Genomic DNA, 16,578 nt, shown 5'->3' on the forward strand with positions numbered 1-16,578 from the left:
TGCCGGCGGGGCGGTCGCGGGCGGGCCCGAGGGAGGGGATGAGGGAGGTGCGGGGCGAGGCCCGGAGCCGAGGTGCCGCCCGCGCCCCCCGTTCCCCTCCCGCCGCCGTGCCCGGGAGCGCTCCTGCCCGTCCCGCGCCGCCCCGCGCCGCCCTAGGCCCCGCGCGCCGCCGCCGCCGCCGCGCCGCCTCCCCCTTGTGTCGGTGTCGGCGTCACCCCGCGCCCCCCGCCCTTCCCTCCACCCCGGGCTCGGAGCTCCCGCGGCAGCCAATCACCGCCTCGCGCCAAACCGGCCTTCAAAACTCGCCGCCCAATCGCCGCCCCCGCGCCGCTCGGAGCCGCCAATCCGGACGCGGACGCGCCGCCCTGCGCTGCCCGCCGATTGGATGACCCGCGGCTCGCGGCACTGATAGGTCCCGCCTGGGGGATTCTTGCTTTCTGATTGGCAGACGTTTAGGGGCTCACTTTGACAAAGACCGTCCTCTTCCGCTACCTGCCCGCTGCGCGTGCGCAGAGAGCTTCTCGTGCAGCACACAAATCCCGCGGCCGCTCGCCCCTCCCGGTTTCGTTCTCTCGGCTTACGCGATTGGTGAAGAGAGTCCGCGCCCCCTCGACCGCCTCGTGTCCTTCGATTGGCTGAGAAGCGTTGTTTTTCTTTTTTATTGGATGATCGGCACGTCACTCAAATCTGAATCGCGGCGAGCATTTGGGGGCGGTGCTCACCTCCGCTCTTCCTTTCTCATTGGCGAGCCGCCCCGCCGCTCAAGCGTCACGTGACAAGAGCGGGCGGCACCACCGCCGCGGTCTCAAAGGGCCGTGCGCGAAAAGGCCGTGCTTGAGCGCGCGCGGCTCCGGTGGACATGGCGGCGGCGCGGGGGCAGCAGCGCACGGTGAGACCGGCGGGGCACCGCGGGGACTGAGGCTGGGGCCGCGCCTTGGTACTTGTCGCTTCCGAGCGGCCGTTGTACGTTTCTGTCCCCTCGCTCAGCCCGTTTCCCTTTTCCTGCGCTGATGTCCGTGCCTGTAACGCGCGCCCGGCTGATTCTGGATCGGGGGCTCCGCCGTAAGCGATACTGCGGCGCAAAAGCAGGAATTAAAAGCTAGCTTGAAGAACTTTATCTTCGAGGTGCTTTATTTTTGGCAGGAAGGAGGCTGCGGTGTGAAATTAATGCAGCCCGAGGCTGCTAGGAGAGGAATGCAGCCTTGGAGCCGCTGCCTTGTGCTGTGGCGGGGCTTCTCCGTGCTTCATCATCTCGGTCTGCCTTCTTTGTCACAGAGGAACAGACACCCGCGTGCCGTAACGGCTCTTTTTTGTTCGCAGGGTGAGCTGTGCAGAGCTCCGAAGTCTGCATCGGCCACAGACAGACTCTCTGCAGCTTCCTACCTGGACTACCCAAAGCACAAGCCCTTCATCAATTCCGATCTGCTGCGCTCCCCGCACAAACCTGTGGTTCCTTATCCTGAGAGCAACAGCAGAGGTAAGAGTCATAGAGTCATAGAATAGCCTGGGTTGAAAAGGAGCACAATTATCTCGTTTCAACCTCCCTGCTATGTGCAGGGTCACCGACCATCAGACCAGGCTGCCCAGGGCCACATCCAGCCTGGCTGGAACAGCTGCACAGAGAGGTTGTGGATGCCCCAACCTTGGAAGTATTCAAGACCAGGTTGCATGGGGCCTTGGGAAGCCTGGTCTACTCTTAGATATGGTGCTTGGTGACCTTGCCTGTGCAGGGGTTTGGAGCTTGATGATCCTTGAGGTGCCTTCCAACCCAAGCCATTTTATGATTCTGTGTGAGCTGCCTGGCACAGGCTCCTTGAGAAAACACCCCCTGGAGACTGGCATTGCACAGAGGCTGTGACAGATCTGCTGTTTTCTTCCCTATGAAGGGAAAAGGGAATGAGATTTAGGATGAACCTAAAGTTAGTCTATGAAAATAAAGTCATGATAGGCTCAAGTACTTGTTCCAATGTTCTAATTCATGTTGGAGTTCAGAGACTTGGATGTTAATGATCTATTGGATGAAAGGTAATATATGCTCTGACATGCACAATGCAGTCAGTTTGAGAGGGCTGCTGGCTCAGCTGAAGGACTTGTATGACACAAAAACTGGATGTGCAGCAAAGAGCTTACCTGTAAGTGATGCAGGTGTGTTTTTGTACATGGTGTTTTGTGTTGATGAGTTCTTGGTGTTTAAGTTCTTACTTCCAACTTTTCTCAAGCAAGTAATCTGCAACTCTGTAAACAAATGCAGGTAGGGGGACAAGTTATAAAAAGGGATATAGTTTATTAAATGTGTATATGTGTAAATAGGAGCGCATCTAGGAAATAATAAAATCAAACAGGTAATTTCCTCAAATGTCTTACTTTTTTTTGTCTGTGTAGACTTTACAAGACCTAACATTTTTGTGAGTATATATTCTAGAAAGGATAAAGATTTGGGAGTTAATTTCAAATGGGAGGATAGATCTGGTTGTTCTTAAGTTTCCTTACTGCTCCTGCCTCCCTGTTCTAAAAAATCGTATTTAAAACCTGGAAACTATGCAGAGTAAATTCTGCTTGTTTTGATTAGGGCTCTGTGTTTGTTGCAGGGTAGGTGGTTGTTTTAATACTCTAGTTGGGAAGGCTGGTACAAAGTAACTGTTCTTTGGATATTTCTTTGTTGTGAAGTGATACTTGGTATCCTGTAGGATTCCACCTTTATCCATTCATTGCTCAAATTGCTTCACTGATCTATTTTGCTTCTTGTTACTGTAAATACTCGAGGTTTTAATTTAGCCCTTGGGATTATGTAACAGCTGTTGGTAGCTCCAGCTATGCCAGTTTCACCTGAGGCCTGGTAATGGTAATATCAAGAGAAGAGGTTATAGTTGGTGATTCTGGTCCTGCAAATTGGATTAGGTCATCTGCAACTTTCCCCTTAGCTGTAACTGCTGTCGTTCCCTTCTGAACCATTTAAACTGCCTTACAGCAAGCAGGCTGGTTGCTCAGTTCTCTGCATTTCAAGCTTTGATGCATTTTTCACTTTGGAAAACACATCCTTTTTTTTTTTTTTTTTTTTTTTTTTTTTCTCCTTTCTTGTAATGTGATGCCCAACCAAAAATGCAGTTTCAGTTTTTTTCCTGTGTTCATGCCTCCTTTCTCGGGAGCAGGCTAACATGAATCACATCTGCTCTATCAGCTGTCTGTGCTGGTGTTCTCATGTTATACTTCAGTAGGACTGTGTAGGGAAAGGACCTTATGTTTGTGGTTCCCTTTGCAGAATGAAACAATACAGCTAACAGGCAGGTGGTCTGATGGCAAGGTGGTGAGAGTTATGTTACAGCTGCTTTTTTTTCTGTGATGAGTGTAGTAGGGCTTTAAGCAATTGTTGGAGTAGGGAAGGGAACAGAAATGGGGAAGCTGGTTAGCACAGAGAGGGCACGTGTGTTGTGGGCATGAGGGGTATAACAGGTATAGCAGAGGTATAACAGGTTAGCTCCTGCTTGGAGAAATAAACAACTCTTACTTTCTGACCTTTATGCTCCTCTGTGGTCACTAATAGGAATGTTTTCTGCATGTGCTTGTGGAGGCATAACAAACGTATGGAGAAGTTGCCACTGCTTTAATAGTTCAGCTGTCACTTTAAATTTCCAGCTGACAAAAGTCAGAAGGGGCACTGTTTGCACTTAATCTGCAGAATATTTACCTGAGCAATAATTCATGGAGGGAGTCCTGGCTGGTGGGGAGGAGCTCTGGCTTTCTTACGTAGCACATTTTTCAAAGGTAACATCAAACTTGAATTGTGCTTGTAAAAGCAACTAACAAAAGATGCTCACTCAATTACAGCAATATTTTCTGCTCTGAAGAATCTTCAGGAAAAAATTCGTCGGCTGGAGTTGGAACGGCTTCAGGCAGAGGAGAATGTCAAACACCTCAGCAGAGAAACAGCAGACTACAAGAAAGTACTGAGTGAGCAAATGCAGCACAGAGAGCGTGACAGAACTGAAGTGTCAAAGAAAAATCAAGGTTGGTTGCTGTAGGTAACACTGAACTCTGATGTGGATGAAATCTGGCCTTCACCAGTGCATGAAGCTGTTCTAGCTGACTTTGTTCAGTCTGTTTACTTTGTAGTGAAGCATGGAGTTTTGAAGCAGTTGTTTTAAAAGCAAACTTTGTTCTGGGGGTTTGCTGCGTGTATGAGTTGATTCAGCTTCGTCTGAGTTTTAGATGAGCCTTTCCTTGCTTGTTTTTGAAGTGTCCTAAAAATATCAAAAAACAGCCCCTACGAGCAGCACCTTAATTTCACTTTTTGGCCTTCTGTTACCTTCAGAACTGGCTTCTCAGCTGGCAGCTGCTGAGTCTCGGTACAGCCTGTTAGAGAAACAGCTGGACTACATGAGAAAAATGATCCAGCATGCAGAAAGGGAGAAGACACAGCTCTTGGAGAAACAGGTGTGTTCTCAGGATTAAATGTGGGAGAAACATAATTGTATGAACTGTGTCATGATTTCTTAGAGTTAATGCCTTCAAGCGCGGGTGTCTGTTTGAGCTGGCCTTTATATCATTTTCAGTATTATTAGGACCCTGGTATTTTATTTTATTTTTTTTTAACCTTTGTGCATCTGTCTCTGTGGCAGTACTAAAGGCTCTGGTATTAGTGAGTCACATACCAGCAAGTAATTCTCACTTGCCTAAGCTCATCCGTATGCCTTGGGAGTATAACTGACTGCCAGTGGACTAACCTTCCCTTTTGTGATTGGTCTTCAAATCTATTGAGATTTTATCAGGGAAGGTACTAACTGAAAGAAACTGGATCTGAAATATTAATTCTGTAGAAATGATGGTGAATTGTTTTTCCTATCATCAGTTATTGTGGGGATTTGCCCTATATCAGAAATGAGCTTAAACTTTCTTTTGTAGGTGTGTGGATCACCTAGGGCTCTCTGTTCACTGGCTTCTGTGGCTCCCCTATTTCAGACTATTAAACATTTACTGAAGAAATAAAGAAAATTGCCTCTAATTACTGACTAATAAAATGGTTTTTTTTTTTTGTCCTATTTGGAATGGAATGGAAGGGAGGCTGCAGAATTTTTCTCATTCTGGCTGGGTTTGAGGTCCCAGCATGGACAGAGTTCCCAGCTGTGCCAACAATGCTTATTTGCTCCTTAGTTGTTGCACCACTTAAAATCAGACAGATGAAGTAGTTCTTCTGTGCTCCTTCTTCGTGTTGCAGGCATGAAGCTTGCTATGTATGTGCTTGTTTTGCTGTGCTTATAATCATTCTCCTTTTTACTTCTCCCTTCAAGGATTCATTGGAGAGAGAACGGCTTGATCAGTCACATGTTCAGTTGAAACTGGAGAAGCTGGATATGTTGGAGAAGGAATACACCAGGCTTACTGCAATGCAGTCCATAGCAGAGGTCTGTTGTGTGTGCTGTGACGGATGAATCTTGCTTATTGTATGCAGCACTTTGTAGCTATATAACAATAACAGAACTTGAGTAATAGAATGTCCTGTAGTGAAAAAGAGCAGGTAAAGATCTTTGTAAAAATGGAAGTCTTCATGGTCAGTCAGGCTGTAGGACACTGCACCCTGCAGCACTTGGGGTTTTGTTTATACTTAACCATATCTGTTGGTATTTGTCTTTTGTGTTTGGTTGGCATGTAGGATTGTGGATGTTTGTGAACTCTTGACCTCCCTGAGGTACCTTGCACCCTACTGGATGTTAGCTGATTTGACTTGAGGGTGTAGTGTGGTTGGCTTTGTGTTAGTTTTGGTTTTAGTTGGTTTGGGGTTGGTGGTTTTGTTTTGTTTTGTTTTTTTGTTTTTTGGTTTTTGGTTTTTTTTTGCCACTTGACTTTTGTCTCAAGAAATGCAATTATTTTGTGGGCAGAATTCTGGCATTGCCTGTTGCAATCTGGGATTGCCTGCCCTCCAGCCCTGGCTGGTTGTCAATGCATTTAATTTGCTTTTTCAGGATACATTTTGAACCAATAGCTTTTAAAAGTTCAGTATGGCCATGTTCCATGGTATCTTTTTCTGTGTGCCATCCCTGCTGTTGGCTTCTGAAATCCAATCCGCATCCTTTCTGCTGCTGGAGAGACACCACAAGGCTGAAGTATGGGAACTACAGAAGGCTTTAACGAGGGAGAGGCTTCCACCCACTGACATTCTGTCCCCTTCAAGAGCAGACAGGATGTTGTTGGGGTGTGGTACTGGGGATACTTCTGGACTCCAGCAAAATTGTAAGCTTGCCACCTGCATGCAGCCCTCACCAGGTGCTGATATAGTGCTTTTCCAAGAGTGTGTAAGATAGCAAATCACCCAGCTGAAGATTCTATGGATCTTTAGACAGCACAGCTCTTCCTGACAGTCTCTGTTCCAAGGCAGCTGTAGGAAGTTGGTCAAGATCTTGACACCCCATTGTGAGCTCCTTCTATAGAATAAAAAGAAGTCTATTCTTTACCCAGGTCAAACTATGAGTGTCTTCCAGGCATTCTTGCTCATATTTAGTACTCCTGTGTAGGTTCCTCCAGAGTCAAGGTTGAAATAAGAGGTTCAGCAACAGGAATTGCTTCTAATGAGCATTTACCAAGCGTTGGACTGGGAGCAGCTGAAGTTTGGTGGGGTTATTTGTTATCTTGAGACTGGCTGCTGAACAGAATTTCAGCATTAAATTTAGTTATTTCTCTTGGATCAAAGATACTAAATTCACACAGTAATCAGTTCTTGGAACAGAGAAATCTGGGTTTAGCTCTGAAGGTCATTTTCCTTCTGATCCTCTTGCTGTCATGGATTGTTCCCAGATCAGCAGCTTGAACTGCTTCTGCTTGTCAACCATGGTTCTGCTTTAACCTTGCTGTGCAAGTGTTATCTTAACAGTTGCAGCTGTTGTTTTTGCTTTAGTTGTGGCAAGACCACAAAAACATCTGCAAACTTCGTTTGATGTGAGAAGTAGGGGCTATTTCCATACATGGTGTACTGAAGAGGATGAAAGTGGGGAGGTTCTGAGTGAACAATGATTTCCCTGCCTCTAATTTCAGACTCTGACAGAGCAGAAGTTGTGTGTGTGGTTTTTAATCACCAGGATTTGTAGAGCTGTTACCTAGTGTTGCTTTCAAGCCACATGAAGATGTTGTTACTGCTTGTAAAAAGGAGATACTGAGATTTGCATTCATCTAATGGTCTCCTCATCAGAGTCCTTAACTCAAAAGTGTGTGGTGTAAGAACGGTGTAACAGTAGTCCTGCAGTGCCTGGGCAGCTGACTGAGAGGATCTGAGCATGCCTGTGTCTGATGGTGGAGGCTACAAGCATGGCAAGGGCTCTGGTTTTCTGCATATCAGCTAGAATTTGAATATATGTGCAAGTCATATGCTTTGAAGAATTGTTGCTAGTCGTCTTGTCTTAATGCTAACCATGAGACAAAACCAGAATGCTGTTCTGTGAATGAACAGCAGAAGCAATGAGCATCGTGTTGTGGCTACGTGCAACCTATTCCTCCTGCTTTTCTTATTTCCCTTAATTGCCAGGTGGTGAGAAGCAGCAGCTGTCCTGCTGGAGCTATGCACGTGCTGGCTGCTCAGCTGCCAAGCAAATGCTGATTTGCAAGGCAGTGAAGCACAGAGGTGGGAGCTGCCTTCACACCATGGGTGTTTTTTGTCTGGTAGATATGGCTGGGTGTTTGTCTTAGCAGCCAACTACTAGGGAGTGAAGGCATCCTGTATCATTGAGCTCTCATACCTTTCCATTTCAGGTCCTTTGAGACTTACTTCAGTGATCGTGTGTGTATGGTGGTCACATGAAATTTCACTTCAAAAATGGACAAAAACATGTTAAAATAATTCCTATTTTTACATGTGGATTTTTTTTTTTAATAGTTGGCAGTGACTGAGCAGAGCATTTTAATCAGTTTGGTGCCAGCTTGCAGTCCTGTTACCTTATGCAATGGGAAATGTGGTCAGGGAAGGTCTGTGTTTCCACTAGCCAGGCCACCAGCTTGCTTACTTCTTGGTCATAGACCAGGATTCTACACTGCCTGTGGGATGTAACTGTTGTGAGAGCTGAGCCTGGAAGGGGGATTTCAGAATGCTGTTTGACTGTAGGGAAGAAAAAAAAAAACTTTGGGAGTGTCACAGAATTTCCACAGTGGTCTCTCACTGAAGATGTAGTGAGATGCATTCTTGCTGCACAACTTGAGCTGTACCCTCCAGCTGAGACAACTGACCAAGTGGGTGCTTGGTCCATTTCTGTGTGAAAGCATTGGTTTGACTTCCAGTCAGTCTCCAGTTCAAACGAAAGATTTGCTTCAGCATTTGTGTGTATTAAAACTGTCACATGCAGCAGGTTAAACAGGAGTCTTTGTGCAGCTGTCCACGTGGGAATCAAAAACTGACACATTGTCATGGGTGGGTGGTGTTAAGTTGCCTTTCCATTCTAATCTTTATTAAAAAGGTGACTGTATGGTCAAAAACATCATCGGAGTTCAACCTCATGTATTACTCTTCCTGTAGGCTGCAACTGAAATTTATATACAAATTCTGGAAGTAAAAAATAGAAAAACTATTTCAATCTGAAGTGTAACCACTACACTGTTGTATTTATGTCTGTATAGGTGACACTGCTTCAGCGATTTTAGTTTTAAAGTCTTAACATTGCAAGTTGAGCTGATAAACTTCTGCTGAACCTCTCAGTATTGTGCACTTGATGAAGAAAGAATTTGCTTTGCTAGTAATGCCTTTGTTTTCATTCAACTTTGACTAGAAAAAAATGAAAGAGCTGGAACTGAAACTTCAGGAGGAGGAACACGCAAGGAAGCTTGTTCAGGAAAAAGCAGCTGAGGTAACAGCAGGAAAATTCTTTTGTACTGCTGTGCACTGTAATTAGTTCTTCCTAATTCATCAACTTCTCAACTAAATTTGCTGATGTCTGCTACATACAGATTGCAGATGTACTCTTCACGCCATCCTCTCACCTGATGTTCATCTGAGTGCTTTGCAAACCTTTTTCTAGCAGCATCTATGCACTTAATGCACTTAGTGCACTATGCACTTTGTTTTGTTTTTTTAATAAAAGAAGCTAGTTGGAAAAGAAATTCAGACTGATTTGTAGCCAAGGTGTATGAACATATCTGCTTTAAATAGATCAAGGTCAAGAAGTGTGCTCCCTTTATAATTTTAACTAGAAACACTGCATAAGGAGGCAAAAAGAGAGATTGTGAATCTGTAAAGGAGGACACTGGCCTTCTTCTGTGGTCATTACATACTCATCAGTTGTATGCTGAAAAAAGTATTTCAGTAACATGGCAGGCTCTGTCTGTAACCTTTCCAGTAAGTGGTGAGCTCAAGTTAATCATAAATGTTTTGTTACTGCTTCTAGTTGAGATTGCTTGGGAGATGATTTCTAAGGCTGTAAGAAGCAGCAGCAGAGCATATATGCCACAAAATCAGTGGAGGAGGGCCGGTCACTTGAATTCCTTAGTATTTTGTTAAGTATAAAACAGCTGTTGTTTTGACACCTGCTTCCTTGGGAGTTATTCAGCACGACTCATTCTTTAACTTATTGGGATTATTGATGAGAAGTGTTACTGAAGGAAGTGTTCTTGTCTGATGTTTAGATTAGGCTGCAGAAGCATCTACGCACTTGCAGCCCTTGCTTTCAAAGAGCTTGTGTTTTAAAAGCTGCTGTGTTGCCAATCTGAGCACCTCCTCTCTGATAATCTGTTAATATAATTTTAATCATTTCCCTCATTCCCTTAATTGCAGCTTCAGACAGGCCTGGAAACCAACAGACTGTTGATTCAAGCAGCATCACCACTGCTTTCTCCAAAAGCAAGAAAACCCAGGAAGAAAACTAAGCAGCCAGAGAAGGTAACGGGAAAGAGAAGGGTGTTTACTGAGAAGTGAAATAAGTGTGTGCATGCAGTCAGAAAGTGGGCTGCCTCTTTTATCAGAAAGCTGAGGAACAGTGGGTTTGCTGTAGTGTCATCTTTGATAAACATTTCTCTCTTCTTTCCTTTCAGAAATGCTCTCTTACAAGCCATCTCACTACGCAGCCCCATTACAGACTGTGTCTGGGTGATGTACCCTTTGTAGCTGGGAAGGTGAGCTGCCGAATTCCAAAGCTTAATGCTCAGTAGCTGCAGCTCCTTCAGTGGCTTTGGCATGGTGCACTCCTGACACCCAGTGGTCAGATCTTGTTTTCTTTTGGCTCTTTTATTCCAGTTTATCTTCAAAAAGCTTGCTGAACTGCTATTTCCTAACATGGGTCTTCTGTGCTGCTTGCTGGTCAGGCTATTCCTGTTATGCGTACGCACTCAAAGATAAAAGTACATTGGCAGCAAATAAATCCTCATTTGTGTTTTTCATTAAGATAAGTAGGTTGATGACAATATCACTTAAAAGAGGTATTTTCCTTCTAGTCTACAAGTCCTAGCCATTCAGTTGGTGCCAATGTACAACACGTCCTACACCTCATGAAGCATCACACAAAAGCTTTGTGCAACAATCGTGTGGTGAATGATGCTCCACTAGCAAAATCCGTCAGTGCTGGTCGTCCTGCCAGCAGAAGCAGAAAGCCACCTCTGCCAAAGGACTATTCTTCATCACAAGAAGAGCTCTCAGAAGTTCTGCTGACTTTACAGGATGAGTTTGGGCAGATGAGTTTGTAAGTTTGATGTATTTGACACTGCAGACAACGAATGCATATGTTTTACATTTTTGCTTTGAAGTTGGAAAGTCTTGCTGGGGAAGGCATTTGTGTTTGGAAGTCTGTGGCATATAATCTATTTGTTCTTGTAGCTGCAGAGGCTTTCCTTTCTTTCTGCAGTTACAGATTGATTCTGGTAATCTTGGGACTCCAGATGTGTGTTTATGTGCAGTGGTATCATGTTTTTGAGAAGCTGGGGAGAAGTATAACAACAGCCCCCAATGCATTGGACAAACATTCCATGGAAAGACAGCTTTACCAACTCTCTTGCTCATCCTGGCTAACAGATTATGAATTGTTTGACAGCCCAGCAGCAGTAGAAACAAATGTGTAAAGTAGTAACTGAACAAGTGCTGAGTTCTCTTTCTTAAGGGGTCATTAATTTTAATTTTAAATGTGCATGTAGAAGTTTGAAGCTGTTGGTTATTGACAGCTTCATCTTGCAGCAGCCTGCTGCCAGGGTGTGCAGACTTAATGATGCTACTCACTAACAAAACTGTTCTTATTGGTTCACTATGGCATGCTGAACTTGTTGGGCTGCTGCTACTGTGGCTGTGTACACCAGCACTAAGTCTAATGCAAGCTTTGATCTGTCTGTATTCTGTGTTAGTGATCACCAGCAGCTGTCTAAGCTTGTCCAGGAAGCTCCAACCATTGCAGTAAGGGAAGATCTGGAAAGGGAACTGGAGGCACTAGTGGGAAAGATGGAGGCAAAGGCAGATCAGATCAGCAAAGTCCGAAGGCATTGGCTGCAGGTGAGTTACTTGCCTATGATCATGCTTCTGTGAATTTGCATCTTTATTACTGTATTGTACATTCTAATGTAGCAGCCATAGTGTGAAGCAGAAATAACTATTATAGCATAGTGCCTGGCCTTAGATTCGCATCCCAAAGTCAGTCTGCATGCTGCTATCTTTCTATTCCAGTATTCCTGCAGAAGGATGCTTTCTGCCTTACCATGTTACCCATCTGCCTGCTCTCCATTCTGTCCTGGGCAGAGTTTTGCATCTGATCTTACATGACATTTTATACTCCTCTCATCTGCAAAACAGGGAAAAGATCACCTGCAGTACAATAGCAAGTTTTCACAGCTGTTAAGTCTCTAAAGTCTCTGAGTCTCACATGTAAACTGGGTGAGTGGTCTGCAAGTTGAGCATATGGAGTGGGAATGGAATGGGAGAGGTGCTGGACCTCAGTGTTCAGTCTGGGAGGTATTACTGGCACACCAGGTAGCTGCATGTTTGGATCAGTCCCACTCTCAGCATACATCTCACCACAGCAACTGTTTTGTATGAGGATCATAGTGACAACCAGCTGCACATGGCCTCATGCAATGCTCTTTGCATTGAAGAAAACTCTAAACTTCTGATGAGCTCAGCTGATTCCCATGGGCTTTCACTGACTCTCCTCAATGTGGATTCTTGTAAATTGGGTGGGGGGAGGTGACCTCTACCTAATGTGGGGGAGCTAAGGATACAGCTCGTTCTGCAGTTTGGTGTGAATGTGTCTGCACCTTGGACTGTCCAGTTGCCATACAACCTTGTGCTAACTGTTGCTGAGTATGCCTGTGATTTGTAGAGCTGTGTGGATACCAGCTCTTCGTCTAAGTGGTGTCTTGGTATTCTCCCTGAAGATCCATCTCTGGCAGTGACAAGCTGCTAAGATCAGAAGTATGTATGTGGAAAATCCTTTGTTTTTTAATCACTGGATTATAAAAATCAAAAAAGAAAAATTGTTGTTCATGGTAGAGGCATTCCCCATAAAACCATAATCAACTTTTTGATTTTTAAAGAGTCAACCTTATAGTTCAGACTATAATCTGAACACTGCTCTGAAGATGTGAATATAGCAGTGCCATGTAAGGAAAATAAGATGCTTCTTATTCAGGGCAGTGCGGAAGCTGTTTGTGTAGCTGACCGAGCTGAGTGGTGGGATTTCTCAGTTGTCTGGAAGAATTGCCAAAAAACCAAAACAATGTCAGTGATTAATGTTCTCATTTGGGCTTTACTTTCAGCTTGAGAGACTTAAAAGAGAATGCAAGTCCAAAAAGGCTTCTGCTAAGCACAGAAAAGACAGCAAGTTTCCTGTGAGTGAGGTTAAAGTAACAACAACTGTAACCACCAAAGGAAAGGATGCTGGTCCCATCAAAGTGAAACCTGGAGAGAAGAGCCGTAAAAACCTTCAGTTGCTGAGAGACATGCAGACGATACAAACCTCACTACAGAAGGATGATATCAGCTGGGACTACTGACTGTTGTGCGCAAGATGTTTCTGAAACCATCCCAGTCACATTCTGGATATAAAGCAGCTGCCATTCTTGCCATGTGAGAGACTACTGTATGCTAAGTGTGGTTTTGAAACGGAGGTCCTTAATTCTTCCATCTGTGGGTGATTGTATGGTCTGGTTTAAAACTCATTCCACGTTTTAAGGTATCTGGCCACTGGATCTAAGCGTGGGTTTCTGCCATTTCCCTCTGTTAGGATTCCAGCAGTCCCTCCCTTTGTCTCTCTTTGGTCTGCATACCAATCTCCCCTGTGTATGTGGGTTGGCTTGTGTGAAATGCCACTGTGATATCACAGTGTTGTGGAACTCCTGTGCTTTAGGAGGCTTCAGATGCGTCCTCTTGAAAACAACAGCAGGTCCTTAAGTCTTCAGGGCTTCTGTCCTGTTGTGTGCCCAGCTGCAATTATTCAAGCTGTGATTGTAAAAAGGAGAACAGGTAAACTCCTTCAGAAGTGTTTTTCTGTAGTTCTTCTCAAAAAGTGTTCCTAGTCCTGCACGTTCCATTAGTCAGCATGAATGGCAATGGATGCTTGAGTATGCAGAAGTGACTTGACAGATGCTTTTGCTTTAATGATGGGATTGCTTTGATTCTGAAGGGTGAAATATGTCTTCAGAGCTCGTATTTAATGAAAAGGCTATAGGATGTGGTGTTAATATTCCCTCGTCTTGCCCATGGCTTTGGGTGGTAAGGGAGGGAGATGAAACATGTTTTAAATTGCAAATGCCAAGTCATGCTATTTGGTCCTGGCATCTTGCTTTTAACTTGAAATACATGCTTTAATGAGAGGTCTATTTTGGTAGTAGTGTGCTCACACAGCTGAGTAAATGTTATTTATTATGTTAATAATGTAAAGAATTTCCTATTAATGCATAGAAGACCAGGTTATCTGTTTATACAGTTGAAAAATAATAAAGCCAGCTCGCCTGTTGAATGAATTGTGGGAACAAAAGAAGGGTAGTTGTCATAGGCAACTCCCTTCTGAGGGGAGCAGAGGACCCAATATACTGACTGGACCCTCCCCAGGGGAAAGGCCACTTGGAACCTCCCTGGTCTTGTGAGGTAATAATCCAAGGACCAGCTTTTAGTTGTTTAAGTCAGCAGTGATGGTGCAGAGAGGTCTGAGGGTTTCAAGGGATTTTAAGGTACTAGGACAACTAGCTGGAGGAGTGAGAGCTGAGGTGGTGTCTTCCTTGATCCCTTCAGAAGCAAGGAAAGATGATAAGAACAGGAAACCACAACTGTTCAACATGTGTCTAAGAGGTTTGTGCCATCAGTGGATTTTTTTTTTTTTTCTTTGATCATGAGGGCAGTTTATACAGAACAAGGCCTACTGGTGACAGATGTCTCAACGGGGGGGAAAGGATTCCAGCCCAGGAGTTGGCAGTGCTCATTGAGGGGGCTTTCAACTAAGTTTGAAGGAGCTTCGTGGTCTTATCTCCATTCCCCTTAGAGATGAAGTTAGGGGCAGCATGTCAGAGTTAGGTGCGAGACTGATAGCCCAGCTGGATTGTGTCCACACCAGTATGGAGAAGGGAGGGCAGCAGGAAGGAGGAGCTTGGGGCTGTTGTGAGGCACGAGAATTATGAGTTGCTGGATCACTGGGCTGAGGACAGTGGGATGAAGTTCAACAAGACCAAGGGCTGGGTCCTGTATTTTCATCACAACAAACCTGTGCCGTGCTACGGGCCTGGGGCAGAGTGGCTGGAAAGCTGCATGGAGAAAATGAAGGTGTTGGTCGACACTCAGCTGAATGCGAGCCAGCAGTGTGCCAGCTGGCTAGGAAGGTCAGTGGTATCTTTGCTTGTATCAGAAATAGTGCAGCCAGCAGGAGCAGGGAGGTGATCATCCCTCTGTACTTGGCTCTGATGAGGCTGCATCTCAGTGCTGTGCTTACATTTGGGTCCCTCGCTACAAGAAAGACACTGAGGCCTTGGAGTGTGTCCAGAGAAGGGCAACGAAGCTGCAAAGAATCTGGAGCACAAGGCTTATGGGGAGAGGCTGAAGGAACTGGGATTGTTTTCTCCTGGGAAGGAAAGGTTGAGGAGAGACCTTGTTGCTCTCAGCTTCCTGAAAGGAGATTGTGGCAAGATGGGGGTTGGCCTCTTTCACGTAAGTAGAGGTAGGACTAGAGGGAATGGCCTCAGGTTGTGCTGGGGGTGGAGGGGGGGGGTTCATGTTGGATGTCAGGAAAAATTTCTTTGAAAATGTAGTCAGGTGCTGGAATGGGCTGCCCCGTGAATTGGTAGAGTCCCTGGAGGTGCTCAGCAACCATCTAGATGTTGTACTGAGGGACATGGTTTAGTGGGGAAATATCGGTGGTAGTTGGATGGTTGGACTGGGTGATCTTCGAGGTCTTTTCCATCCTTGGTGATTCTATTACTCCCTGAAATAAGCTCCTGCCCACCTAACGTGCCCGGTGGAAAAAGGGTGTTGCTGCCCACTGCTGACAGGGAGGGCAGGCAGTGTGTGAGCTGCCCATTGCTGCACCAGTAGGTGTGGGAGGTGGGTCTTGCAGCAGGATGCGTCAGTGTTCTTGTCCTTGCTCAGATGGCTGCTCTCCCACTCGCTGACCTGGAGGCTGTAAGTTCAAACATGGTCTCTAGCAGACAGCGGGCTTGCTCCAAGAAGACTGTGGTGACCCAGACGGAGGGACTGCCCAGAACTGTGGCAGTTCAAGTCTCTGGCTGCAGGGAGTGCCTGAGTCTGCTGGGGGGACGATGGGAGGGATGCCACCTGCAGGAGGTGCGAGCAGGTGGATGAGCTGCTCAGCCTTGTGGTGGAGCTTAGGGAGGAGGTGGAGCAGTTAAGATCCATTAGAGACTGCGAGGAAGATAGACGGGTGGTGTAACTCTCTGCGAGAAACAAGCAGAGATTGCAACCCCCAGCCTGTAGTGGGCTCTCTGCCTTGCTGTGGTCAAACTGAGAGAGCTGACTTGAGAGGAGGAATGGCAGCAGGTCCCACCTCAGCGATGCAGGCGGCGCCCTTCCCGACCTACCTCAGTTCCTCAGGTGCCTCTAAGTAATAGGTTTGAAACCCTGGAACTGGAGGGTGAGGAGGCTGAGAATGAGGTGGTGGTACAGCCTCTGAGATTTCCTAAGGAGAGGCGGTCGGCTCCATGCTTGAAGACTGCCTCTTCCGGTAAAGAAAGAAGGGTGATAGTTGTAGGTGATTCCCTTCTACAAGGAACTGAGGGCCTGATATGTTGATCTGCCCCCACCCGGAGGGAAGTGTGCTGCCTCCCTGGGGAACGGGTCAGGGACATCTCTAGAAAGCTGCCTGGGCTTATTTGCCCATCTGACTACTACCCCTTATTGGTAGTTCAGGTTGGCAGTGATGATGCTGTCAAGAGAAGCCTAAGGGCTATCAAGAATGACTTCAAGGGTCTGGGGAGGGTACTGGATGGTGCAGGAGTGCAGGTGGTCTTCTCTTCTATCCCTTCAGTGGCGGGGAAGGACTCTGAGAGGATCAAAAAAACCCTCCTCATCAATAAATGGCTTAGAGGCTGGTGCAGGCACAAGAACTTTGGCTTTTTTGACCATGGGGGAATTTACTCGGCTCCCGGCATGACGGCTGCAGATGGAGCTCACCTGTCTGCAAGGGGTAAAAG

The 16,578-nt window shown here is 45.9% G+C and overlaps 1 protein-coding gene across 1 annotated transcript; it reads left to right on the forward strand.

Annotated features, from left to right (window-relative positions):
* Positions 1-859: 859 nt before the first annotated feature.
* CEP57 (centrosomal protein 57) lies at positions 860-12,936 on the forward strand (the record flags this gene model as incomplete). The annotated part of the gene is made up of 11 exons (XM_079549191.1): positions 860-889; positions 1,321-1,477; positions 3,826-4,005; positions 4,310-4,431; positions 5,286-5,399; positions 8,742-8,819; positions 9,743-9,847; positions 10,000-10,080; positions 10,399-10,643; positions 11,296-11,440; positions 12,700-12,936. The coding sequence occupies 11 exons, from the start codon at positions 860-862 to the stop codon at positions 12,934-12,936; spliced, it is 1,494 nt and encodes a 497-aa protein (XP_079405317.1).
* Between the last annotated feature and the right edge of the window lie 3,642 nt (positions 12,937-16,578).

The sequence above is a fragment of the Tetrao urogallus genome (genome assembly GCF_951394365.1).
Source record: "Tetrao urogallus genome assembly, chromosome: 1".
Taxonomy (NCBI): Eukaryota; Metazoa; Chordata; class Aves; order Galliformes; family Phasianidae; genus Tetrao; species Tetrao urogallus.